Source organism: Tursiops truncatus, chromosome 18 (assembly GCF_011762595.2).
Source record: "Tursiops truncatus isolate mTurTru1 chromosome 18, mTurTru1.mat.Y, whole genome shotgun sequence".
In the NCBI taxonomy this organism is placed as follows: domain Eukaryota; kingdom Metazoa; phylum Chordata; class Mammalia; order Artiodactyla; family Delphinidae; genus Tursiops; species Tursiops truncatus.
In genome coordinates, this window is record NC_047051.1 from 75,804,230 (window position 1) to 75,831,972 (window position 27,743).

The 27,743-nt window shown below is 51.2% G+C and overlaps 1 protein-coding gene across 2 annotated transcripts; it reads right to left on the reverse strand.

Annotated features, from left to right (window-relative positions):
• Positions 1-923: 923 nt before the first annotated feature.
• Positions 924-27,737, reverse strand: RAB20 (RAB20, member RAS oncogene family). 2 transcript variants are annotated; one of them, XM_019921181.3, is made up of 2 exons: positions 27,310-27,737; positions 924-1,930 (listed from the first exon to the last, which is right to left on the reverse strand). In XM_019921181.3, exons 1-2 carry the CDS (start codon positions 27,479-27,481, stop codon positions 1,395-1,397), a joined length of 708 nt encoding a protein of 235 aa, XP_019776740.1. In that variant the 5' UTR covers positions 27,482-27,737; the 3' UTR covers positions 924-1,394. The 2 variants fall into 2 exon arrangements, with proteins under 2 accessions (XP_019776740.1, XP_033699238.1); XM_033843347.2 differs by lacking the exon at positions 27,310-27,737 and adding an exon at positions 25,294-27,229.
• Between the last annotated feature and the right edge of the window lie 6 nt (positions 27,738-27,743).

Genomic DNA, 27,743 nt, shown 5'->3' on the forward strand with positions numbered 1-27,743 from the left:
ACACAGGGGGCTCTGATGGTGTTTCCATCACACAGATGGGGCTCGTTTGCTTACCCACCCGGGAGCAGAGGCAGGGCTAGAGGCCACAGCATCAGAGATCATGGGCTCTCTGCAGAAACACTGAACACCTCCCCCCAAAAACTACTGCTCATGAAACATTGTTCACCAGCCTCTGCCCCACTTTGCTTCCTGTCAAGGACTGAATGCTTGTGTCTCCCAACATCCATATGTTGAAGTCCTAACCCCCAGATGGGATGGTGTCTGGAGGTGGGGCCTTTGGGAGGTAATCAGGTTTGGATGAAGCCTTGAGGGTGGGGCCTCCATGATGGGATTAGTGCCCTTGTAAGGAAAGAGTCACAAGAGCTCTCTCTCCCTCCAGTACGTGAGGACACATGCAGAAAGGTGGCCATCTACAAGCCAGGAGAGTGCCCTCACCAGAAACTGAGTCGGCTGGCACCTCAGTCTAGCCTCCAGCCCCCAGGACTGAGAAATAAAGGTCTGCGGTGTTTCATTACAGCTGCCAAGCTGGCTGAGACACCCCTTTCCCAACAGAGAGCCCCAAGCCTGACCTACTTGTTTTCCATTAAATTTCTAAGAAAACAAAACTGTTGTCTCACGGCTCCCCTGTCTTGGCATCTCTTAAGAACAAAGCCACACCCTACCCCCGGAAAAGAGGTTTCTTATTTAGCAACTGCCCGGGTGACCCACACAGAGGTCAGCAGAGACAGAGCTTTTAGTTTTGCTTCTATTATCGGAACTCGTGTCTTCAAGACAACTAGGTAGATGGGCCAACCTAAATACCTGGAATTTGTAGGATTCGACGCAGCTTTTAAAGATAGAGAGACGTGCCTTAAGCTCACAGCCATCACTCGAGCACCCCCAGCAAGGAGCCCATGGGAGCACAAATAAAGTCTAAATCAAAGTTCTTCTCAAAATCCTTTTTAATAATACGTGTGGCTCACAATGCTGCAACCGACATAAAAAACATTGATTCCTGATTTTGTACAAATTAACATTTATCGAGAATCATTATGATGCATCAGGGTACAAGTACCGAATGGTAGGACCGAAGATAAATCACAGTGAGCAGAAACGTTTGAAAGTCACACAGGTGCCGAGACAGCCGAAAACCTTCTGTCAGAGGCCAGGTGTGAAGCCAGGGCAGCCAGGGGACGGCGGTCTCCAGGAGCCCGGCTCTGCAGGGGGCTCCCCTGGACGGTTCGTCCACTCCCCACCTCCCAGGGCAGCGATGTACGTGGGGGACCAGTCACGGGGACCTTCGCTACTGGCTGGCATTTCCACCCGGTCTCCTCCTCCGAGTGCAGTTCTACAAAGTGAGCCCCGATCTTCTCCTCTGACCGTCCGTGCACCCTGGGGGGCCGGGCCTGGGCACGTCAGGCGCAGCACCCAGATCTGGTCCGTGCGGGCGGCCTGGAGCTGGTGATGTCCACGGTCTGCGGCGGCCCCTGGGCCCTCTGCTGCAGGATCACGGGCACCACCATGTCGAACAGGGTTTCGAACAGCAGATCCACGTTGTGCCCGGTCTTGGCGCTGGTCTCGAAGCACATCTGCTCCGCGGCCGGCACGTCCTTTTCATCCAGCATCTTGTACTTGAGGATCTTTTTGTAAAAGGCCATCGCGTCCTCCGGCTGCACCTGCTTCGGCAGCCTGGGGGCTGCACAGCCGTCGCCGCCAGCCAGCCCAGGGCCCTGCCCTCCTTCCTGGCCGCCCTCCCCGGGCCCCTCCTCACTCAGGTCCACCTTGTTTCCCACGATGGCGAAGAGGCAGTCGGCGCTGGCCGTGTCCGTCAGGCCCAAGAACCTGTCCTCCAGCTCCAGGAGGCTCTGGGCATGGTTCACGTCGTAGGTGAGGATGACGGCGGCCGCCCCCCGGCAGTACATGGAGCCCAGGCCATGGAACTGCTCGCGCCCTGGGGGCGAGGGGGGAGAAAGATACAGTTACCTCTCCTCTCTGGCAGTGCCCCCCGACCATGCCACCAGGGACCCCTGGGAGGGACCATGGAATCGTGACCCCAAACGTAGGTGTGGCTGGAGCTGAATGGGATGGAGACCCTGCTGTGCAGAAAGACGGGGTGATGGTCAGTCCCCACGGCCAGCAGGTCCTGCACAGCCCCGTCCACCCACCGCAGTGAACCCACGAGACGGAGGAAGACAGCCGGGCCCTGCTTTCCCCCAATGGGCGGTGGTGTGGCTTTTGCTCCTATCTCTGCGTCTTACACGGGGATGTTTACCCGTGACGCTCCCGCCAAGGGTCCTGCTCCTCTCGATGACACACTCTGTGCCACCTCCCAGCGTGGCAGTCGTGCTGACGTGGCACCAGGCAAGTCTGCGTTCCCGGGGAGAGCAGAGCTCCCCGGGCCCAAGGCCCTGCCCCACCTCCAAGGCCACCTCCCCACCCGTAGGCTGCGGACCTCCTGGAGAAGGCCTCAGAAGTGAGTGTGTCGGAACAGAGAACACGCACAGTAAGGAAATGCCCTCTCTTTGAGGGAAGACAGACAGAGCAACTTCACTTTCAAGCCAAGCTGGGCGCCGCTGTGCACGCCACACGGCGAAGCAGGTATGGACATCCCGCCACCGACGGCTGGCCCCACCCCTGAAGCCTGGGCCCCGGCCTTCCCAGAGTGGGGAAGTGACAGCGGATGCAGACGGCCCCGGGCCCCCCAGACCTGCTCCCACCTCTTCCTCCCTCCCTCCCCTGCCCGTGGGCACCAATCAGGGCTGCACAGGCCCCAGGTGACAGCCCCTGTGCAGGGGCTGAGGCCTTCCTTGCCTTTTCAGTTTTAAGGGGAAATGGGTGTTTTCTAAGTTGGACACGTCACAGCGAGAACACAGCATAAATCTCCCTTGGGCCGACCTCCTTCTCTCTGGTCCTTTGGGGAGAGGGTGGGTACTTCCCGGGGCTTCTGCTGACTGTGACTCCCCAGGGGGCCCTGGCCCCCTTCCAGGTCCCCCTTCCGTCCCGGCCTGTCCCTCGTCCCTCTGAGCCCCGACGCAGACGCTCAGCACAGCCCCAAGTGGAGGTCTCGGTCATGCAGCTAACAGACACCTGCCTCCGCCAGGGAGGACAGGACCTGTGGCTTTACTCGCCCCCCACCCCCCGGCCCCGCGCTCGGTGCCACTAATGTGCTGTGTAAGTGAAGCCACAAATCATCCCCTCCATGTGTTTTTTTTTTTTTTAAAAAAAGGACAACACAGTTTTTCTCTCATGTAAGATTTCTTGGTTTGTTTCGTAACAATTTGCTCTCATTTGCTAGGTGGTAGGAGCCTCAACCATGTCAGAGGCCGAATTCACACCCTGCACCCATCTCAACTCCCACCTTTACTCTGAACTGCAGACCCAGGGGAAGACACTGGGGGAGGGGAAGAGGGTAAGGAGAGGGGCAAGGGAGAGGGAGGGGGACAGAGGGAGGGAGGGAAAACCTTGATGGGTTAAACCCCCAAAGAACTGAAATTTAGTCACACTTGAATACCTTTATTCCTTCATATCAAATCATCGGAAGCCCTGTATGTAAAAGGCCCAGATCACAGTAAGCGGCAAGGCCAGTGCCCCTCACCTTGGGGTCTCCGGAGGCCAAGTGTGACCACGTTTGTTCCCAGGTTTTCACCAATGGCCCCCTTGGTTTCCCTTCTTCCTCATTCACGATGGAAAGACGGTTCACTGACTCCATGGAGGGAAGTTCATAAATGCAAAACGGGGCCCCTCCTGAAGCCGTCCCAGGCCCCGGGACCAATCACACCTCCTACGGCTGCCATCTGAGTTCACACCCTCCATGGGCGGAGGGAAAACCCCCCGGACCTGGGTGTGTAACAGAGAAGAGAAAACCTGACTCCATACTGGATCTATTCCTTTGGCACTAACCCTGGGCTCTGACGCCTGTGCTGAGTCATGCTGGCTCTGCCCCTTTGTAAAAGAATGTTGCCTAGAGCCTGAAATATGCAGGAGAGCCCATTCTCCAGGCTCTGACCTTTAAAGGTATAACTCTTTTCCATTCATATAGAGATAAAGTTGCAGAACAGAAAAATAACAACTGTCTTGTTGGAGATTTATAGGAACGTTGTGCCCTGACCTCTGGACAGCTGCGAGAACCAAGGATACAGGCACCAAGGACGTGCAACAACCAGCCACACCCCCTGCCGTTTCAGTAGAAAAGAGGCCTGGATTCTGTTAATAATTGGGAAAGGTGGGTCTTTGGGACCGCCAGTGCACCGTCTTCTCGGTCCACTGGAATTGCAAATAAAGTGGTTTTTCTTTGCCCCAAAAACTTGTCTCTCAATTTACTGGCATGGTGTGCAGTGAGCAGTACGAGGTTGGACTCCATAACAGGTAGGCCTCCCTGGGAGGGCCCCCACCCCACCCTGCTCCACGGAGGAGCCCAGGATTGATGTCACCTGAAGCGCACTTGCCCACACTCACTGGTCCTTGCAGACCTAATCAATCACCCTGGACATGCCTCTCCCTGACTGGAATCCGGACTCCCGAAGAACCGGGCCCGGAGTTTGCTTTCATTCCTCTGTGGGGTGCATGTGAGGCAGCAGCCCCCAGACAATCATTGCGCCTTGAGCCTCTGTGCTCCGTGCCACCCACCCTCCAAAGCACCCCACCCTCTCGGTGCCCGCGGGACCACATTTCCTCCCTGAAGGACGAGGCGGGTGGGGCAGGTGGGTGGGCAGACAAGGCACCAGGGAGGACAGGGTCAGGGTGGGATCGTCTGCCCCTGTCCTGGATGCAGATGCAAAGACCCCCGTGTCAGTGACGGCAGTGGACTGAAAGTTGCCCAGCTCCTACGTGCTTGCACAATGCGACCATCTGAGTCCACACTCCCCAGGTAACACCAACACTTCATCCCTGACATCCTGCACCTGACCCCCCCGCCCAGGGCTCCTTCTCCATCAGGCAAAGCACCAAACCCCCAGCTCATCCCAGCAGCAGCCCCCAGCCAAGCCACCTCAAGATTCCCCCCGACTGCCTCTGATGAAAGGCTGTTCCTCTGCTGCAGTCTCTAGTTTGGGCTACAGAGCCCCCCGTTGACTACAGTGGGGACAGAGCCCAGGAGTCCATGACCTTGAACGGGGAAAGGTGTAATCTCTATCCTCACCATCCTCTAACTGAAAGTTAGCATTTCCTTCCATAGACACATTGCAACAAACCAGAAATGGCTACAGGAAGCAAACCCTGTGCTGTGTCGCCGACAGAAATAACAGAGGCTTTCAAGCCACACTGCAGTTGTGTATGTCTATCGTCAGCTCAAAATCTCAACGGCTATTAGACCTGCCAGTAAAGAAAACCTGGTTTCCTGGGAAAACTTGGTGTTTTATGGCATGCGTTGAAGTTCAGAAAAAGGGTCACAGGCTGGTGCCACTCGGATACAAGGGGATCCGTGGCACAAAAGAAATGGAGAAGCCCTGGTCCAGGGGTCTTCGCAGCTCGTATGGAAGGCGTGACACCTCCACACAGCTACTTATACAAAATATAGCGATCTTTGCCATTAAACCAGGTTTCAGCCAAACGGCCAAGAAATACAGAGGAGTTCCACCCCAATCATTCTGAAACGGCGACATGCTGGCCTCAGCCGGCTGCCAACGTGCCAGCCCTGGAGACAGCGGCCTGCAGAGAAGGACGCCGCGCCCAGAAGGGCCACACGGGCTACATCTGACAGTCGTCATCTCCCTCGCTCGGAGCAGGACCCCAAGCCAGGGACCTGCTTCTCCAGCGAGGCCCCAAGTGGCCCCCAAGTGATCGGATGGGGAGGCAAACTGGAGAGGGTGACGCCCCGGCCAGGACCGGCAGGAGTTGGAGGTACGCGTCCTGTGATCCCGCAGTGGTCCCGAGGACTAGAGCCACTTCCTGGAAAGCAAGTTCACAGCTGCTGGGCTCCTGCCCCGCTCTGCTGGGAAAGGCAGCCTGCCTACCCTCGGGGTGCTCCGGAATTTGGCACCCGAAGAGCACATTCCCTCCTTCTGCATACCAACAGCAGGTCAGCCCTCTGACTAATAATTTAATTATGAAAGTCTCGTGTCAAATTACACTGTGAGCTTAAGGGCAGAAACTAACCAGCATTCTCCCATCCCTTCGTGGACCCCCATGGGAGATGAAGAGCAACGCGTCTTCCAAAACTGGCAATAGGAAACTTTAGCCAAGAAGCAAAGAAAACCAAGAAATGCTTCCCCATCATTACCACTGAGCTGGGACCCTTCCTTTCACACAGGCTCATCTCATAGACGGTGAGCCTGGCAGCAAGAGGTTTTTCCAACAGCTAAAAATGCCATCAGCTCCCACCCGCCAGACTTCACAGGAGGGTGACAGAGTGGCGTGCCGGCCATCCCGGGAGAATCGCTTCCAGCTCTGTTACATAGTTCTCTGAGGACAGCGGGCACCTGTTCATGCCTAGGCCCAAAATAGTTTTCCTTTCCAGATAAAAATGTCTGGTTCGCCTTTAAAAAACCAAAAAAGTAAATAATAATAATACCCAAAGAGAAAGCAGAATAACTAAAGGAAGTAGGAACTAAAGCATCCCAAAGCCAGCCTGAAAAGAGGTGGACAAGAGCTGCTGATCAAGCCCCACGGTCTGCCAGCTCCCCATCAACCAGCGCAAACAAGCCAAATGCCGTTACCCCAGCTAAAGAATTTACAATTATGCAGTTTCATGCTTCAAATTCTTTATATATATATATATATATATATATATATATATATATACACACACCACATCTACTTATTTTATTATTTTATTTTGGCTGCATTGGGCTCCACTGCTGTGCGCGGGCTTCCTCTAGTTGTGGCGAGCGGGGGCTACTCCTCGTTGCGGTGCGCGGGCTTCTCATTGCAGTGGCTTCTCTTGTTGCGGAGCACGGGCTCTAGGCATGCGGGCGTCAGTAGTTGTGGCACGTGGGCTCAATAGTTGTGGCTCGCGGGCTCTAGAGCGCAGACTCAGTAGTTGTGGTGCACGGGCTCGTGGGATCTTCCCGGACCAGGGCTCGAACCCGTGTCCCCTGCATTGGCAGGCGGATTCCTAACCACTGCGCCACCAGGGAAGCCCCCCATGCTTGAAATTCTTAAATATCATTTTGGATGTAATCTGGAGCTTTAAGGCTGCTTTCAAAGGAGCGTCGTGCCCATAATCAGACAGGCTAGTCCGACAGGGAACAAAGGTTCTGAATTTAGTCCTAATTGCATTTAAGTGGGAGCCTGGTATTTCTGGCATCACAGAGGCGGTGAAGACTAAGTGGGGAGGTGGTGAGACAAGGCCGCTTGCGGTTGGCTCTGGGCGTATTGGAACCCAAGGCTGCCGAGTAAGTTTTCCAGTAGTCTGTGAATGTGCGCTGAGCCGGAAGCCAGGCCCCTGGTGCTAGCCCATTGTAATGGCAGCTCCTGGACCCCTCAGAGCGATGACTTCCTCATCGGTGATGGGCTTGAACTGGGATGCTCACAGGTTCCCTTCCCACGTACTCAAATCGGGTATTTCTCTCTCTCTGTCTCTCTCTCTCTCCCCCTCTCTCTCTGTCTCTCTCTCCACCTCTCTCTCTCTCTCTCTCTCTCCCCCTCTCTCTGTCTCTCTGTCTCTCTCTCTCTCCACCTCTCTCTCTCTCTCTCTCTCTCTCCCTCTGTCCCTCTCTCTCTCTCCACCTCTCTCTCTCTCCCTCTCTCTCTCTCTCTCTCTCCCCTTCTCTCCTCAACCCAGGTCCCTTAGCACCAATTCCAAAGCTGCAGCTCTAGGAGTTTTGGCAGTCTCCTTTACCTCGTGGTCCAATTCTGGGGATGCCAGGGCACTGGGCTAACCCTGCACCAGCCCTGAGGCGGCAATAAGAAAAATCACAAGTTGTTTCCAGTTTAACCAGCACAGCTGAGGGTCAGGCTGCCAGGCTTGGCGTACGTGGCCCCTGCCGTACAGTCTGCCATGGCATTGGAGACAGGGGTCGGAGAGAGGGGCCCAGCCTCCTTCACCTCCAGGAAGCGGCCTGGGCTCCCTGGCCGTGGGTGGACCGCAGGGCTTCAGGACGGGTGGACGTGGGACTGCCCAGGAGCTCTGGCCTGTCTGTGACGCAAATCAAGGAGTGACTGTCTCACTTAGGTGTATCCTCGTTGTTGCATATTACAGAATTTCCTTCTATTTTTCAAGCTGCATAATAGTCCATTGTATGCATAGACCACATTTTCTTATCTATTCTTCTGTCAAAGGACATGTAAGTTGCTTCCATTCGTGGCGAGGTGCTAACAAGTCAGTCGCAGGACAAACACTGCGCGACTCCACTTCTAGGAAGCATTTAAAATAGTCAGATTCATAGAACCGAACAGCAGAATGGTGGCTGCCAGGGTCTGTGGGGAGGGGACATGGGGAGTCACTTAGCCACGGGCATAAAGTTTCACCAGCACGATGCAAAACTTATGGAGACGAGCTGTGCAAACGCAACCCGGTAGCTGAGGTCAGCCACAGTGTAACGTGCGCTTAACAACATGTAAGAGGGTAGCTTAAGGGTTCTTACCACAATAAAATAAAATTAACAAACAAGAAATGACACGTTAAGCTTGGTGTCGCCAACACAGTTCAGGGGTGGGCGTGAGTTATCCTGATGGTTAAGGAGAAACACAGAATCTGTTAACAATACCACCAGCATCCGATCAGACACATCCTAGAACGAACTCCTGATATGCAACAAAACTGACTGGACGTGGATGGGCGAGTCCAGGGCAGCTGGAGAGGGAGGCCAGCTGGCCACAGCGGACGGGGTCCCGGGGGAGGACCTAACAGGTTTGCCGGAGCCCCAAGTCAGGTCTTCAGAATCACAGATCAAGAAAGGCACTGTCCATTCCCCCAGAGAGCCGATCCCATTCTCTACATGTGGAGTGGGAACCCAGGATACCAATGGGGTGGTCTGCTACAGGGGATGAGAGATTAATCTCCATCATCCCTTCCCGGCCCAGGTACAGGAAACACTGGACTCATGGCCGGAAGGAAGCTGGCTCGACGTGACAACCGTCAACAAGTCCTCGGCGTTCAGCAAACTCACGCCGTCTCCCCAGTAACCACACCAAGTGGGCCTTCCCCTGCCCACATTTCACAGAGGGAGAAACCAAGGCACAGAAAGCACAGGATGTGGCCCACAGAAGCAGGAAGGTGGAGCCCAGAGCCAGGACACGGTACCGGAGACCAGGCCGTCTGAGGTCTAACCGCCTACAAAGAGCCCAACTCCCAGACAGACTGTCTGCATTAACCCTCACCGTGTGCCCTGGGGGCAGGTCCTTACTCCGTAGGCCTCTGTTTCCCATCACCCAAATGTGGACAGTACCCACCCAAAGGGGCCTGTGAAAACGGAAGTAACTTACTCCATGGGCTGGAGCTGTGCCTGGCGCGTGTGAAGCCCTCCGTGAGTGCTGGTTAATTAAACCGTGACTCAGATTCCTCCCAAACTTCAGGGTCGGCTCCACCATCCCAGGGCCGCCCCCGTCTGAGCTCTTCATCAGCACATGTACTGTCCCCCGGGGCCCGCTGGTCACCTTTGCTGCTGACCGATCTCCTACACCTTCCGTATGTGTATGAGGCTTGCCTTCCGAGGACGACCTTCTCCCCATTTCTCGGGGACACTCTGTCATGTGGCTGCTACCCACTGCGTAACTGGAACTGAAAACCAGCCCAGGGCAGGAGGACAGAGGTCAGTGGCCACAATCACCCCAACCTGCTGCTAGACAATGAAGATCCAACGCCTGATTGCTTTCTCTTCGATGCTCCAGCGTCCTCTGGCCAGATGACCACCCCGAGCGTCGCGTCCTTTTGGCTTAAGTAGTTTTAAATAACCCAATGGGTGGTACGGCCGCCAGAAACCATGTTACAACACTGGCTGCACATTTTAAACAGGGGAGGGGGCAGCTTTTAAAAACTAGGGACGCTCGGACCCCCTACCCCAGAGCACAGGAGCTAGGATCCGGCAGGGCAGGGGTGTGGGTATCCAATCCCTTTAAAAGTACCCCCGGAGAATGTGACGTGCAGCCGCTAAGCAGAAGTGGGAGGTAAGAGGCAGTCATTCAGGGTGAGAATCAAAACGACCCTTATTCCTTATTCCTCGTCAAGCAGACAGAACAGAACCGGGAGCGGATCCCGATTTCCTGGTAGAGTGAGGTCTACCAGGAAATCTAAGTGCAGACAGTGAAAGAAAGAGGAACTTTAAAAACGCCCACAGAAATATCGATGTGGCAACATGAAGATAAAAAAACCCAGATCCACAGAACCAGAGAGGGGAGCAATTAAAACTCCAGGGCGACCTCAGAGATGGGCCCCAGCACAGCCCGGAGAAACTCAGCCCAGAATGAGCAGTGACGCCCTTCCCTTCTGAGAGATGCTTAAAACATGAAACAAAATCCTTTTCTAAAGCTTCCAAGTTCCACCCGCAGCATTATAAATAATACTACCTGAAGGATGACTTTAGTTCCATTGTGTTCAGTGTGACGCAATTTGACTACAGGTTACAGTCACAGGGAAGATCTGGAACATTCCCTCTGCGTGTATGTGTCTCTACACTGATAGCGAATCTGGTGAGAGAACAGCCGTGGAAACAGCTGCCCCCCAGGAACGTTCGCAAAGAACAGATGCTTAGAGCTCTTTTCATGCAGTCAGAAGATGGGTCCACGTGTCTTCCCAGGGTGATAAAAGGGGTCGGCTGTGTGGAGCCACCGCTGGGCACAGCTGCCTCCACCTGTGTGTGCAAACTGAGGGGGCAACAGGGCACGGACACTTCATCTGAGAACCCACCCCCCACGCAGAGGCTCCGGGAAACGAGGGGGTGATCCACCACCGACCGTCGTGCCGTGCGTGACGCTTAATTTTACGTGTCAGCGTGGCCAGGCCGTGGTGCCCGGCTCTGTGGTCCGATGCAAGTCTAAATGTTGCCAGGAAGGTATTTTTTTTTAAGTGTGATTAACATCGGCAATCACTGACTTCGCAAAGCAGATCACCTACCATAATGTCGGTGGGCCTCGTCCAATCAGTTGAAGGGCTTTAAGAGCAAAGACTGAGACTTCCTGGAGAAGAAGGAACAATGTCCACATGGAGGGACCTCGTCAAGCAGACAGAACAGAACCGGGAGCTATTCTGGCTCTCAGAGCGAGTGCACTGCATGTGCTTAACTTTCCCAAGAGCTAACCCATCTACAGCACTCACTACGTCCGAGCCCTTTACACGCATGGCCGTTTACTCCCTCCCATCCCCTGGCGGGGACTGTGGCCTCATTTGCACCCCCAGGCCTGAAGCAAACGCTGACAGAGGAGCACAAAGGCCAGGGGCACACAGGCAGCGAATGGCAGAGGCGGGTCCTGATCCCCGGCCACCGGGTCCAGGGTCCAGGGGCTGCACTGTCAGATCAAGTCCTGCTCCGAGAAGGGTTAGCGGGACAAAACTGGGCTCGAAAAAGAATGGCAGTATTTCAAAGTCTAGAATAAGTAACAATGGGATGCTTTCTGCAATAGCTCTCTCATCAGAAATTGAGCAAATCCCAAAAGGCAAGAGAAGCACCAACAGCGAAAGCAGGAGTCCTCTGGTAGAAGCACGACCCACAGGGTGTGGACGCCCTGCAGGGATTCTTCTCGGATGGTGATAGTAACGCTGAGACACGGCTGGAGGCTGCCCCGCACTTTCCCATCTACGCAGGCTTAAAGCTTGGCCTCAGCGACCGGGCGGAATCACCCAGGGAGCAGACCCTTCCCACTGCCCTGCCTGAGGGTCACCTACAGGAACCTCACGAAAATTCCACGCAGGCAGAGACTGATCCAACAGCCACCAGCTGGAGATGAAAGTCGAGAAGTTGAAAAGGAAAAAAAATCCTACCCCACCATATTACTGGGGTATCTTTTCTGCCAGAAGGAAGACCTAAAACCTCAACACAGATTAATGAATGACACCGTCAAAGGCGGTGATGAGATAACACTTTAAAGATAAACTATTATTTTAAATCCAATAATCCAACTTAGTTGCTTGCATTTATAGGTCCTTTAGTTTTGTTCTTAATCGTCTGTGACCATTAAAAGGCATTCTAAACATAGCCGTGCTTCCTGACACAAAGGCCAATGATTATTCTTTGAGTCTAGGAAGCCCACGGGCTTACACTAGTAATGAAATGAAAAACAGCTTTTCCATTTCATCTGACTACCAGATCAATCAGCAACTATTTAACGAAGGTCATCCTGACCCACGCCTGTAAAATGAGACTTTCTTCCTTCTATAAGTAAAGGAACCCAAACCCCAAATGATTTCCAACTAAAGAAATGGCAACATACGGGGAAGAGGAAAAGTGTTTCAGAAAAACGGATTTCTTTTCGCATTTCAATACATATACAATGACATTTACCCAAATCAGCATACGTGTCACCTCTGCTGTTTCTGTTTCACAATTTGAAGGCTGAACAAAAACCAAGAATACATCATATGCCGTACGAACCCCCCAAATACTTACCTGCACATGAGTTAATCCCTTGCCTGTGACTCACTGACGGGGCTTCATGAAATAATTCTCAAGGTCATATAATTATAACTGGAATTTAATTCTCAAATTGCTTCACTCTTTTCAGACATGGATTTACTAAAAATAATTCAATAACAAGACCAAATAATTCAAATAAAGGGACCTTCTTTAACACTCTAGTATTAAGAAAAAAGGCAAATCCAAAGAAAATACACTTACGTAACAGATTTAACTTTAAAAAACAAAAACTCTCACGTACCAGGATATTAAATCCAATATCCTTTACCTTCAACAGATACTCTGCTGTCCTGTGAGAATTACTTTTTAAAATGAGATTATCAGGGGCTTCCCTGGTGGCGCAGTGGTTGAGAATCTGCCTGCTAATGCAGGGGACATGGGTTCGAGCACTGATCTGGGAGGATCCCACATGCCGCGGAGCAACTAGGCCCGTGAGCCACAGCTACTGAGCCTGCGCGTCTGGAGCCTGTGCTCCGCAACAAGAGAGGCCGCGATAGTGAGAGGCCCGCGCACCGCGATGAAGAGTGGCCCCCGCTCGCCGCAACTGGAGAAAGCCCTCGCACAGAAACGAAGACCCAACACAGCCAAAAATAAATAAATAAACAAATGTGGGGTTAAAAAAAAAAGAGACTATCAAAGAAAAAGTCAATTATTTGCGAAATTCTCTACTTATTAAAGCAGGAAATTAAAACCATTTCAGATCTTTTGAAGCAAGTTTTAACTTGTTTCAAAGACAAGACTGAACTGCAAATACCATGTTAAGAAAACTCTTTAACTCTATAAAGGGTTTTCTCAAGATATTAAGTTATCTAGAATGGCTTCTTATCTGGAGTACCCCACTCAGTCAATACCCCAGTTATTTCTAACAGAATGTGTCTGTCTTCTTCTCCATAATATAAAGTCTTCTGAGAAATACACAGCAGAGAACAAATGTTTTCCTGTTACAATCACCTCCCTTATCCGAGGTTTCACTTTCCGAGGTTTCACTTTCCGAGGTTTCAGATGACACTTGGTTAACCACAGTCCAAACATATTAAATGGAAAATTTCAGAAATAAGCAAGTCATGTTTTGAATTGTGTGCTGTTTCACTACAGGGTATTGTTATAATTGTTCTACTTTATTTTTAGTTATTGTTGTTCATCTCTTACTGTGCCTAATTTATAAGTTAAACTTTATCATATGTATGTACGTATAAGAAAAATATAACATGTATAGGGCTTGATACCATCCACAGTTTCAGGCATCCACTGGGGGTCTTGGAACGCGTCCCCCAAGGATAAGCGGGGAGCGCTGTAATTCTAACCCAAGGGAAGTATATGAAACCTTTTCTGAACAGTCCTACGGAAACAAAGGATCTTACGTATGTTTACAATGTCTAGGTACCTCTTGCTTAACAGATTGGGTGTGTTCTAATAAAATTCCCTAGAAAGTACATTTTCCATAGACACACATTGTAAAATCAGAAACACCTTCTGGGGATGATTGGGTACCTAGATATAACTGTATCAATTTAACAGTGCAAAAACCCTTTCAAATCAATCATATCAAAGTATTCTGTTTGAACTTAGTTTACCATATTTAAATATAATGATATTATGCTATACATAAAAGTAAACATTTTAAATAATTCCCTAGAATAGACAAATTCACAGAGATAGAAAGCAAAAAAGGGGTTACCAGGGGCTGGAGAGAGGGGGATGGGTTTTGTGTTTAATGGGGTTGGAGCTTCAGTTGGAAGATGAAAACGTTCTGGAGATGATGGTGGTGACAGTTGAACATGCTTAATACCAGCAAGCTGTACACTTAAAAATGAGTAAAACGCTGTGTTATGTGTATTTTACCACAAAAAAATCCCCTATGGTTAAAAATAGACAGACGATAGAGAGGTAGAAGGAAGATGATGGACAGATGAGTGACAGGTAGAAAGATGATGGACAGATATGGTAGAACTGCATGTAAAGACAGCGCCAGCGAGCGCCAGTGGCCTGACCCTCGCCCTTCTGGAAACTCACAGCTCATCTGCCCGCGGCTGCAGCAAGCCCAGGCTCATGACCTGGACCTTGAATCACCTAGCGATGCGGTTAAAATGCAGGTTCTCATTGGGAAGGTCTGGGCGGGGCCTGGATTCTGCGGCTGCCGCCCTGGGGCTCCCACGAGGAGCAGTGGCAGGGGGACGGTGACCATGGAGCAGTCCCGGGAGGCTCTCATCACCCCAAGACGCGTGCAGCAGTAACACGGCCAACCCTGCAGCCCAGCCCTGCGTGTGCCGCGTCTGCACGTCCCCCTCTGCCGCCCCCTCCCTGGTCCTCGGCGCCCGGGGAACAGCTACAGACAGAGCAGCTGCTCAACTGGGGAAGCTGAAAGGCGACACTGCCGGGGCCCGCGGTCACACAGTAACTAACCAGAGTTAATCAGACTGGAAATCACTTAGGTTCGGAATGTGCTTTTGCAATTGCTATAGAAAAGGGGCCCGGCTAAGAGAACAGTAGGTCAACAGGCTTTGAAAAGTGGGAGCAACGTATCCTCACACAGCCCAGGGGTTGTTGAAAACAAGCCACACACGGCACCGTGATGTGAGGCCACACCACTCACGGCCACCCCGGAAGCAAGAGCCTCACAGGAGGGCTCCCGTCACGACAGAAACTCAGAAAGTGTTAAAAACGTCCTCCATTCACATGGACTTGTCCTTTTTCGGGACAAGCGGCCAGGCAGAAAGGAAGAACTGCTGTCCCCTGGCTCCCTGGGATGGCATCCTCACCAGTTTCCTTCAATCAGCTGAATCCCGTTCCTCTAACCGAGTCAGCTCGTGCTCCCTTCAGGTCGGCACAGAGCCCACCCTGGCTGCAGTGTCACTCCGAGCGCCACGCAGAGTGTCAAGCTAGATGGGTTTGCACACACACGCACACACAGACATGTACAACACATACACACATGCACGTGTATACCTACATGCAAGTGCATGCACATGTACAACACATGCAGACACACACATGCATACATATACCTACATGCACACACGCGCACACACAGACATGTACAACACACATGCACGTGTATACCTACATGCACACACATGCACATGTACAACACATTCAGACACACACACGTATACCTACGTGCACACACGCACACACATATACCTACAGTACACACATGCACACAAGCACATGTATACCTACATGCATACACATGTATAACACACACATGCACACACGCACGTGCACACCTAATGCACCTCGTCCTCCCCACCATTAGTGGCACAACTGTACGGATCTCGAAGCAGAGGCCCAGAGCAGCCACACAGCTGCTCAAGGACCCGCAGGACGTAAGCAGCTCATAACCCCGACAGCGGCAGGAATACCTTGGGTAAGGCAACGCCAGACGATGAGCTTTAATGGCGGTGGAGGGCCTCTGAATTCTGTTAGGACAAGAACGAGATCTGGGCAAGCATTGTTTAAGCAATTCCACCCTGACACGTGTTAAAAGATGATTTTCAAGAAAGGGCAAAATCATAACTCTCCCGCAGATGCAAAAAATAAACACATGTTAAAGATCTTGGTGATCTCATTTAACGAGGGAGCCCGACCGATGTCACGAGCAGCTCAGAGACGTCAAGAGGGCACAGGTGTCCACGGGCCACAGATGCAGGAGCCCTGGGTTCACGGAGGAAAACAGGAACACGCAGAGAGCAGCCCAGGAATGATCAAGTCTTGTGCAAATGGAGGTGAACTGCTTTCTCCACAAAGAAGAGTGACCACCACACCCCCTCAACACTAACCCAGTCCCTAATAATGCCCTCCAGTCACCCACACACAGCAGGGGCACCTACACACCCCAGGCCTGAGGCCGCCTTCCTCCGCCAGGCCTGTTCTCCAAGACAGAAGGGCTTTTTTTTTTTTAATTTATTAGTTTTGGCTGCGTTGGGTCTTCATTGCTGCACGCAGGCTTTCTCTAGTTGTGGCGAGCGGGGGCTACTCTTCGTTGCGGTGCACGGGCTTCTCATCGCCGTGGCTTCTCTTGTTGTGTAGCACGGGCTTTAGGCGTGTGGGCTTCAGTAGTTGTGATGCGTGGGCTCAGCAGTTGTGACGCACGGCCTTAGCTGCTCCACTGCATGTGGGATCTTCCCGGACCAGGGCTTGAACCCGTGTCCCCTGCATTGGCAGGTGGATTCTTAACCCACTGTGCCACCAGGAAGCCCCCAGAAATGCTTCTGATGCCTGGGTTCAGGCATTTGTGGAAATACAAGTGGCCTTTCAACAATGGGGAACCAAATAAATATCATGAACCCAGGAAAAAAGCGAGGTCCCGGCCCTGCACCCTCTTTCAAATAGCAGATGAGAAATCACATACAAACCGGAAATCAAAATTTCTAACATAGGCCACTGAAATCAAAAGTTTTAAATGTAAATGCTAGTCACTGGCCGTCTAATAATATCCATCCTCCGTCACGGGTCCAGCGCGCGCTCACGAGGTCATGCGGGGGGCGAGGGCAGTAGGCCTCCTTCTCTTCTTGTCAGTGCCCGCTGCGCTGCTTCACTTGTTCTGCTCTGTCTGGGTGCTACCCAGGCGTGAGGGAGCCAGTCTGCATCTCACCCTGGTCTCCGTGGATGGCGTTCCAGGGCAGCGTGTCGGGGGAGCATTCTGCCCGCGGAGGGCACTGAAGTTAAGTGCCTGGGCACCCACGCAGTGGTGGGAAGAGTGGAAAGGAACCCACTAACTGCGATGAGAAGCCGACCTCAATCCGGGCTCCCCAGCATTCAGCATGACCTGAGCCTTAGCTTCCTGGCTTGCGAAAGGGAGGTGATAAAAATACCAAGCCCACAGGGCTTCCCTGGTGGCGCAGCGGTAGAGGCGCAGCCTGCCGACGCAGGGGATGCCGGTTCGTGCCCTGGTCCGGGAAGATCCCACATGCCGCGGAGCAGCTGGGCCCGTGAGCCATGGCCGCTGCGCCTGCGCGTCCGGAGCTTGTGCTCCACAACGGTGAGAGGCCCGCGTACCGAAAAAAAAAAAAAAAAAAAAAAAAAAAAAACCAACCCCACAAAGTAGTTGTAGGAAATAAGAGATACGGTCCCCAAAGCACTCAGCATGGTGTCTGGCACCGCTGAAGCCAAGGTAATCCCTGCTATTCACACAGGCAGGAGCCCCAGGAAGGAAGGGCCGTGAGTCAGCAACCTGGACGGCCTCGGAAAACACTTCGCAAGCCAGCTTTCCTCAGGACACCACCCTGATTTCTGAGAAGACTGTAGCAGGGGAGGATTTTAAAGCACAGGGGCCCCTAAAATGAAAAGAAGCGTCCACGATAGAGGGAAAGGCGGCATGAAATAAGGTGTAAACAGTGTGAAGACTTTGGTCAAGGAGTCACAGGTCCCTAGCTCCAGCCCCTTTTCTGCACCAACTGGTCCTCGGACGTTGGACAAATAACTTCCCGCGGCTGTCTCTTCATCTGAAAGAGGAAGAGGCTGAAAAAGTGGATCTTTAAATCCTGTTCTAGTTTTACAGGATTACACCGGACTCTGCGTGCCCCTGCGACGTGGGTACCTGCAATGGATATGCCAAGTTTACTGACACCTGCTGTGCTCGGAAATGAAGACCCTCCAGAGCTGAAGGATGCTCCTGCAATGGTCCGACTGGTCTCATCTTTGCTGCAAGCAAACCCAGAGAGGTCCACGCTGAGTTCCACTTTGCTCATAGGTCCAAGGCTATTTGAGCCAAAAGAATGGGAAACTGAGCAGTGGGCAGCTAAGCTATTTCAGAGACCTGAGGCCAGCCCACAGAGGCCAGGCCAGCGTGAGGGAAGCCACCAGTTCACACCCACTTCCTCCTGGTCCAAAGAACAGATCAACCAGTGTTTATGAAACACTTTGCAGGAGATACACGCTCAGCTTGGCCTTCTCTTGGAAGAGAAATACTAGTGTGAGGTTGGGTTCGCTTGGGCTGGGCAGGAAGGCAGATCTCAGAGAAGAGCTGGTTTTGAAGGCTGGGTGAAAACACGGGGATAAGTGGCCGAGGCAGCTGTCACCAGCCTCCACGCGTGAGTCTCTTTCCAAAGGACTCTGCTGATGAGACAGAGGGAGCCATTAAACTTGTCTGTTTTATGGCCAAGGCTGAAAGCTTATAATCTGGGTCTTTTCTTCCCTGTGCCTCTCTCCAAGCGCCCTGCCTTTCCAGCAACACTTCTGTGACGCTGGCAGAGAAATCAACGAAATTTTCATTGCCTAATTGCCCACATGTGGGTGCGTAAAGTCAGCTAAGAAAAACAAGAAACAGACTGTTCTCTTCATAAGTGTTTAAGAGCTAACTAACTAGTTCACTACACAGAATATCTCCCAAGTCGGTACATGGAAATGTAAGTATCTCAACAAATGGAAGCTAAAACAAACACTGCCTTTTTAACCAGTGGTGTTGGGTCAGCTTGGTGTTCAACATACACTGACTATAAAACCCAGACGTCTAACTCCTAGGTGGTTGACCCGAGAGGTGAAAACTGACGTTCATACAAAAACCTCTATGTGAATGCCTACAGTGACTACTTGTAATCACTCAAAACTGAAACAACCCAAATATCCTTCAATTGGTGGATGGATAACTGGCGATGGTATGTCCATACAGCGGAACGTTACTAACAATTAACAGGACTGAACAGCACAGGTGGATCTCAAATGCATTAAGCCAAAGAAGTTAGACTCAAGATGCTCCATCCTGTATGCTCCTAGAAAAGACAACTATAGGGGCTTCCCCGGTGGTCCGGCAGGTAAGACTCGGCGCTCCCAACGCAGGGGGCCTGCGTTCGATCCCTGGTCAGGGAACAGGACCCCACATGCATGCCGCAACGAAGAAGCCCGAATGCTGCAACTAAGACCCGGAGCAGCCAAAATAAATCAAATAAATCATAAATAAATAAATATTTTAAAAAGAAAAGAAAAGACAACTATAGGGACAGGAAACAGATCCATGTTACCAGGGGCTGGGGTAAGTAGAGAAGGTGACTCAGAGAGACCAGGGATTTGTTTTAAATGATGGAAATAGTTTGTATTTGGGTTGTGCTTGTGTTACACAACTGTATATGTTTGTCAAAACTCCTATAACTAAAAAATCGGGGTGAACTTTACTGCTTATATGCAAACATTCAATAAACCTTACTTAAAACAAACCAAGATAATCTACCAACACCCAAAAACTATTATATAGGCAAAACTTGTGGATTTTTAAGCTACAAAGCCAAAAGCTTTTAAAATTCATGTGGGAAGGAAAACTCCAAGGTGTACCTCGATAGCACATTAAACGATAGCACATTAAATTGCACGTTAAATTGCCTTATACTGTCATTTAAAGAAGAGAACAGGTGAGAAGTTCTGAGTCAAGGTTGTGGCATATATAACAGAAGCACGTCTTTCCAGAATCATCTTTTGGAACTGAAGATGAACAAGAATTATAAATCAATAGTCCTTATACCCAGACATAACTATAATTCAAAACATACATGCACACCCTATGTTCATAGCAGCACTATTCACAATAGTCAAGACATGGAAACAACCTAAATGTCCATCAACAGATGAATGGATGAAGAAGATGTGGTACATATATACAATGGAATATGACTCAACCATCAAAAAGAATGAAATAACGCCATTTGCAGCAGTATGGATGGATCTAGAGATCATCCTACGAAGCAAAGTCAGTCAGAAAGAGAAAGACAAATACCATATGATATCACTTATATGTGAAATCTAAAATATGATACAAATCAACATATCTACAAAACAGAAACAGACTCACAGACGTAGAGAACAGACTTGTGGTTGCCAAGGGGGAGGAGGGGTGGGGAGGGAAGGATTGGGAGTTTGGGATTAGCAGAGGCAAAACTATTATAAGTAGGATGGATAAGCAACAAGGTCTCTATAGCGCATGGAACTATATTCAGTATTCTGTGACAAACCATAATGGAAAAGAATATGAAAAATGTATATATGTGTGTGTAACTGAGTCACTTTGCTATACAGAAGAAACTAACACAACTCTGTAAATCAATTATACTTCTACAAAAAATTTTTTTAAATAAATCAATAGTCTTCATCTGTTTTCAGCACTTGGAAAGTACTGTGCCACTTCCTTCTGGCCGCCATGGTTTCTGATGAGTTATCTGCCATCATTATAATCTTTTTTCCTCCTTTGACCGCTTTCAAGATGTTTTCCTTGTCTTTAGTTTTTGGAGTTTGGGTTTCTTTGGGTTTATCCTGTTTGTGATGCTCTCGGATTCGGGAATCCTCAGGTTCATGTGTGTTGCCAGATTTGGACAGTTTTCAGGCATTATTCCTGCTATTCCTTTTCAGCCCCACCCTCTCTCCTCTCCTTCCAAGACCCCAATGACACGATGTTAGATCTTTTATCCACAGGTCCCTGCGGCTCTGTTCATTTTCATTCTGTTTTCTCTCCGTATTTCAGATCGGGTGAGCTGATGGTTCTATCTTCCAGTTCCTGGCTTCCTTCCTCTCTCTCCTCCATTCCCTCACTGAGTCCATCCACCAAGTCTTTTATTTGGGTTGTATTATTTCAGCTCAGAAATTTCCACGAGGTCTTCTTTTGATCTATTTTTCTGAGCCTCTCTATTTTTTCTCATTGGTTTAGTGCGACGGTTACTGCTCACGGAAGCTTTCTTGCGGTGGTGGCTTTGAAGCCTTGGTCGGATAACGCTGCCATCTCTGCCATCTTGGTGCTGGTATCTATTCATTGCCTTTTTGGATTCAGTTTGAGATCTTCCTGGTTCTTGTACGATGAGTGATTTCTGATTGAAACCTGGACATTTTCATACTGCGTTATGAGACTCTGGGTCTTACTTAAACCTTGCATTTTGGCTGGTTCCCTCTGACATCAACTCGGCATGAGCTGAGGGGCCGGGCACGCACTGCCTCTCTTCTGGAAAACGCCCAAGTTTCCCACATAGCCTCCCGTGGCCCCATGAAGTGGGCAGGGTGGGGGCAGCTTGTTACCACCTGCCGGACATGAGAGCCCACCACCCTAGCAGGCCTTCTCCAACACCCCCTAGTGGGGGAGTTGGGGTGCCTCATTACCACCAGGCAGGGGGGTAGCCCTCGTTCCTGCAAGGCCTTCTGGGTGGGTGTGGGTCCAGTGTTTCCTGTGTGTTGGCTAGAGTACGGCAGTTAGTGTCTAAAAGGCTTCTGTCTTACTGTGCTACCTCTCTCCTGGTCCTCGGGTGAGAGAGTAGCCTTTTTTGTCTTGTTTTGTCCGTAGCCTTTGGCATTTCTAAATTTCTGGTTTCTTGAGCTCCAAGTCTGGGATACATGAGGCAAAAGGGAAACCCAGGGAGCTCACCATTGGGTCACCCTTTGGATCCCGAGGTCCCTGGGCAGTCTGCCCTCTTCTCTCCATCTTTCAGAGTCTTCTTATGCTCGTTTTATATATAATACCCCAAAGTTTTTAGCTGTAATTAGTGGGAAGAGGAGGGGAAAGTACTTCTGCTCCAGCCGCCCAGAAACAGGAGTCCCAGTGTGTTATTCTCCGTCTCTAAGTAGACTCGTAATGTCTCAAAGTCAAAAGAGACAGGAGTCTCTGAAGAGTTGTTTCAAGAGCACATATAATTGACGTCAGGAACCAGTGTTTCCTCACCAGGCATACACCGGCCTATTTTTGGCTGCATTATAGGCCCATGACAATGACATTTTTACACTGATTTTATCATTCAGAGTCAATACATCATTAAGACCATAAAACTGCAAACTTCGGCCGCTCCAAATTGTTCCCATTGCTTTCAACGACTTCATCCAGCAAAACTTAAGCTTAAAAAGAAAATACTGCAGAGTAAAATGCTCGTCTGTGGAGAACGTAAAAATGAATACAACCCAAATGCTTCCCTCCAAGAGCTTGTAAGTCAGAGGAAAGACAAACCGGTAACAAAACAGATAAAAGGCAGAACGCAGTAAGGCACACCAGGTCACGTGGTGGTACAGTCCGGAGCAAGCAGGAATCTGGCGCTACCGTGACTGCTTCACAAAGTATGTGACCTTGGAAGATGGGACAAAATTCAAGTTGGGGATCGCCAGGAGAGGGGACGTCCCGGAGAGAGAGATGCCACAAGCAAAGGTGAAAACAGAGGCGGACAGGGCACGTGTGACAGATTCCAAATAGCACCTCTGGCTCAGCCCTGAGGCACCTGACTCCATAACAGGAGGACAAGAGGAAAGGGGCCGCGAGAGTCTGTCGTCACAGTGACGAAGCCCTCATTCTAAGAATAAAAACTCCTTTAAACTCATGTATGTACACACATGTACATGTGTGTAAATTTCTTTTTCACAAAGAGGGAAGTTCTGCGAAGTCTCAGCCAGGTGAGAGGGGTTCAATTAGGAATCACAAAGGTTCTATGTCTCCTGCGAACTTAAAGACGACGAAGCGTGGAATTATCGCCCAGAGACATTAACATGATCCAGCTATTAGTTCACAGATGTGGTGGACCTCAATTAGTTAAAGTCTCCCGAATCGCACCACACTAGTGAGCCTTAAATACCTCCCCCCACCCACCCCCAGAATTCCCAGCACCTCCTCCAGGGAGACTCCGGGCGGACCTCCCAGCACGTGCAGCTGCGCCCTGGCAGCCTTCGTCCTCTGAGATCTCTCCGTACAATGGCTCTCTGTCCACCCTGCTGAGCCCAGACAGTAGATTTTCTTCCACCTATCCTAATACCCACATTCATATTCAGGTCACTGTTTCTGCTCAAGAAAGCAAAAGAATTCTACAAATGACGCCTTGACCCCAGAGGACGCCCATTCAGAATCTTCAGTAGTGCTAAAGATGTGACCCACCCACAAAGAGGTGGGCCTCCCACAAAGACATGGACCACCCACAAAGATGTGGACCACCACAGAGACACTGACCCACCTACCAAGACATGGACCACCCACAAAGATGTGGACCACCCACAAAGATACTGACCCACCTACCAAGACATGGACCACCCACAAAGACATGGACCACCTACAAAGATGTGGACCACCTACAAAGACATGGACCACCTACAAAGACACTGACCCACCTACCAAGACATGGACCACCCACAAAGATATGGACCACCCACAAAGACGTGGACCACCTACAACACAGGCTTTGCGGGCTTAGCTTCCAGATCCCGAACCTAATCTAAGATTTATTTCCAAGAACAGTTTTTCAGTAGGAGCCCAGGCTAATCTTAATCCAGGCCCCACCCTCCCCCAATCTAGCTCTGAGTGGACACCCAGGAGAAATCTGAGAGCTGTGTGTCAGAGCTTAACTGAACCAGGGGTCTCCTCAATCCCTAAATGCTAAACTCTTCGGGGAGTTTCTAAAACTACAGAAAGACTTTTAGAAAAGTACTTTCCTTTTTATGTGACCTAAACCAGGAGTCAGCAAACTATTTCTGCAAAGGGCCAGGGTGAATGTTTTTGTCTTTCTGTGCTCTATGGTCTCTGCTGCAGCCACTCAGCTCTGCTGCTGTAAAACACTGGGTGGGCGGGGCGCCAATAACACTACGTAGGGCAACGGTGAGGCCCAGGTCAGCCCCCAGAGCTGCAGAAAGGGGAGGTCATCCGCTAGATGCCCCGTGTCACACCAATCCTGCTTGTCGGGATTAGGACCTCAAAACCCACTCAGCAGCTGCACTAATAAATTAAGAGAGCTAAAAGCCGAGTCCTCCACCACTGGCTCCGTGCACACGTTGCACGGGCTGTCCACCCACTTCTGTGCCAGTCTCGCAAGGCTAAACACGCAGCCCTCGCAGGCCGGTCCAAAGCGTCAAGGATCAGCAACTCTGCGTCCCCTGGCAAAGACGGCTCTTCTCCAGGCGGGTCCACAACGCTGCCGCCTCTTCCAACCTGAACGAACCCCACTTCCGACACAGCATCCCCACCATCCCCCGGATCTAGAAGCGGGGCAGGGGGCTGCGGCTTCCACGCAGAGCAGAAGGAGCGTGACCAGGGCTCGTGGTCCTCAGATGGACAGTCCATGTCTTCTGGCATCTTCACTCACGCCCCACCCCACGCCCCACAGATGCTCCCCCAGGACAGCACAGCCGTTCACAGGATGCAGGCTCTCGGTCCTGCACAGGAGGCCCAGACCTCCTAGCTAACTTCACGGCGTGAGCAATTACATTCCCCTCCCACAGAAACCGCGATTTCATGACCCGGAACTGCAGCATCCTCTCCTGAGCTGCACTAAAGTTGTTCAAGGGAAAGATCTTCAATCAAGTGCTCTGAATCTCACCTCTCTTGGAGCCACTAAGTTTGTGGTCATTGGTTACGACAGCAGTAGGAAACTAAAACTGATACAGGGAGTGGGATGCTGCTGTAATGAATGCAGAAGTGGCTTTGGAATTGGGCAACGCGCAGAGCCTGGGAGAATTCGAGAAACTTGGTGGAACCAGCTCCAGCCCCATCTACTGGCGCACTCCCTTGGAAGCAGTCCTGTGCCAGCTGACTAAGAGAATTACCTAACAGCCCAGAAAATCTCCTCTCCGCGCTCTGGCTCACGCACCGCTCCGCCGGCAGGCTTCGGGCAGCAGCTGTCATTTTTCTTATTCAACACCCTCCCACCCCACCCACGCCACGTGACCAAGAGTGGCGATCAAAACCGTGCACCCTCTAGCTGGTCCCCGTCCTTCTGCCTCAGCTACAAAAATTAAAACGAACGCAACTTAGAAGACAATGTGGAATATAAAGAAAGTTTAAGGGCAAGGCAAAAGGAGGAAAAAAGAGAGAATCGCCTAAAAGTTAAACTTTTGCATTTCCAACAAGGATTACCTAAGAGGCAAAGATTCATACCTGCCTTTTCCCTCCAAGCTGCACATAACCCCACCGTCCTTGGGGAGCCAGGCACAGAGGTGGCCTGTGTCACTGCTGCCTCTGAGCCTCGGTCACCCTGAATGTGTGTACACAGGACGTGAGCAATGTGGAGAAGGGGCCTGGGGCCCCCAGTGCCCACACTCAGGGTTCCGGGAAGAAGGCGGCAGCCCGGGCAGCCAGGAAGTGAGTCGCTGCCCCCGGGAGCCCAACAAGATACCGAGGACATCTCATCAGCCTTATTACAAAATTCTCTGGCAGTCGAGAATCCAGCTGCACCACGTCCTTGGCACCGAAGAAGAAAGTGGTTGATCGAAATTACACTGCTCCTTCATACCTTGGATGCCAAGACGCCTGCTGACACCAACGGTCAGCTCCTGTTCCAGAAACACCACACCACGTGGTAAAGGTCAGCTTCCAACAGCAGCCACCAGAGGCCTCTGGGTTTGGGTCTCCCAGCTCCAACCCTGCATCACCCTCTTATAAACCAAGGACAGCAGTGAGGCCCAACCAGTCAACCAAAGGAGCCTCAGGACCACCCTTGTACCAAACAGGCAGACGCATCGTGTTAACGTGGTCTGATTTCTACAGCCCTCGTTCCACCGCTACCAAATGCTTAGTGCCAGAGAGTCCGCTTAGGTAACGGATCTTAGAGGAACTTCACTCACTCTGAAGCCTGGAGGTGGAGAACAGAGCAGGGAAGGTACACTTGTACCTCGGAGAGGCTGTTTTCAGAGCATGTTTTAAAATAAATTAGTCAAGATGTTAACAGCCATAACAACAAAAAAAGACAGCAGCAGAGAAAGCAGGAGGGAGAGAGGAGGGGTAGACGTCCGAGAGCGGCCTTCATGAATTCAGTTTTAAAAACAAGGTGAGTTATAATCCTGTTTATTCAGCTGACTGGTGCACCCAAGTTGGCAATTTTAAAATTCTGGACCAGACCTTCCAGAATACATATCACTTCTTAAAGTGCAGACATTTAGGGAATTCCCTGGCAGTCCTAGGACTCTGTGCTTTCACCACCATGGGCCCAGGTTCGATCCCTGGCCAGGGAACTAAGATCCTGCAAGCCGCACGGCACAAGGTAAAATCAAACAAAACAAAACAAATAAAAAACTTACGTGCAGACATTTAAAAAGTCAGACCTTAAAGTTTCAGGCTTTCAAAAAGTCATGCCCATTGCAAACGGGCCATACTATTTACAGTTTATTTACTTGCGGTACCTTATTCGTTTTCACGGGGAAGGAAATATATTCTATTGTAACACTCTAACGTCAGTGTAATTATTGAGTTAACAAACTGAAAGCTTGAATCAAGACCCTCTGATATACTGTACTTTTGAAAAAACACAAATATACTACACGCACCAAAAATAATTATTACCTATCTTAAAAATGCTTCTACAGACAATCACTTCAAAACCCCATAACACACGAGCCTAGATCACGCGGCTGATAAGTGGAAAACGCAGACATGCCTGGCACTGAGGGAGGAGAACTGAGTTCTGCTTCCTACTTTCCTGCCTAAACCCTCAGGGAGTTCAGAGCCTCTGTTTTCTCTTTTGTAAGGACAGGTAATTTATACTAGCTCTGCTCACCCCTCAGCAAGGCTGTGGTGGATAGCAGCTGAGATCCTGTCGGTGGGAGCACTTAAATGCCTCTGGTTGCCACTAGCTGGCTGGGCTGGGTGCTCTGGTACGCAAGTCACCAGCACACTCTCTGGAGCCCAGGGTGTTCTCCGGGACTGTCGCTAAGATGCACCCAGTGGCTGAACAGTTTCCCAACCAGCAAAGGAGTCAAGTAAGAGGGGCCAAGGGTGGTCCCACACTGTGACTAGGGGCCTGATCCCGGAGACGCAGACACCTGCGGAGCAAGGGCCGGATCCTGTGTGGGGCAGGACGTGCCTACCCTGGGGGACCCTGCCCTGGGGGACCCCGGCCCTGAGGGACCCCTGCCCTGGGGGACGCTTCTCTCCAGCTGGAAGCCCCTCACCCCTCACCTGCAGTGTCCCAGATGGAGATGTGGTAGGAGCGCCACTGCTTCAGGTAGAAGGCACCGCCCACCGTGCTGACCGTGTCCGGGAAGCGCCGCTCCATGTACCTCTGCAGCAGCGACGTCTTGCCCACGTTCATGTCCCCCAAAAGTACGATCTTCCCGTCGGGCTTCCTCATCTTCCGGCAGGAGGCACCCCTCCCTTTTTCCCGCGCCCTCTGGCCCGTGCGCCCGGAGTGCGGCTAGAGCAGCCGGACGCGCCGAGGCTGCTCAGACCCGGGACTCGTGGAGACTCGGACTCGCGGGGACCCCGAACTTGTACCCTCTCCTCCGGACGCCTGGGAATGCGGAAGAGGAAGCGCGTCTCCACGCTGGGCTGGAGCCTGGGACCCAGACCGACGGCCACCTCGGGCGCCCAGACCGCGGCGGTCGGCACCAGGT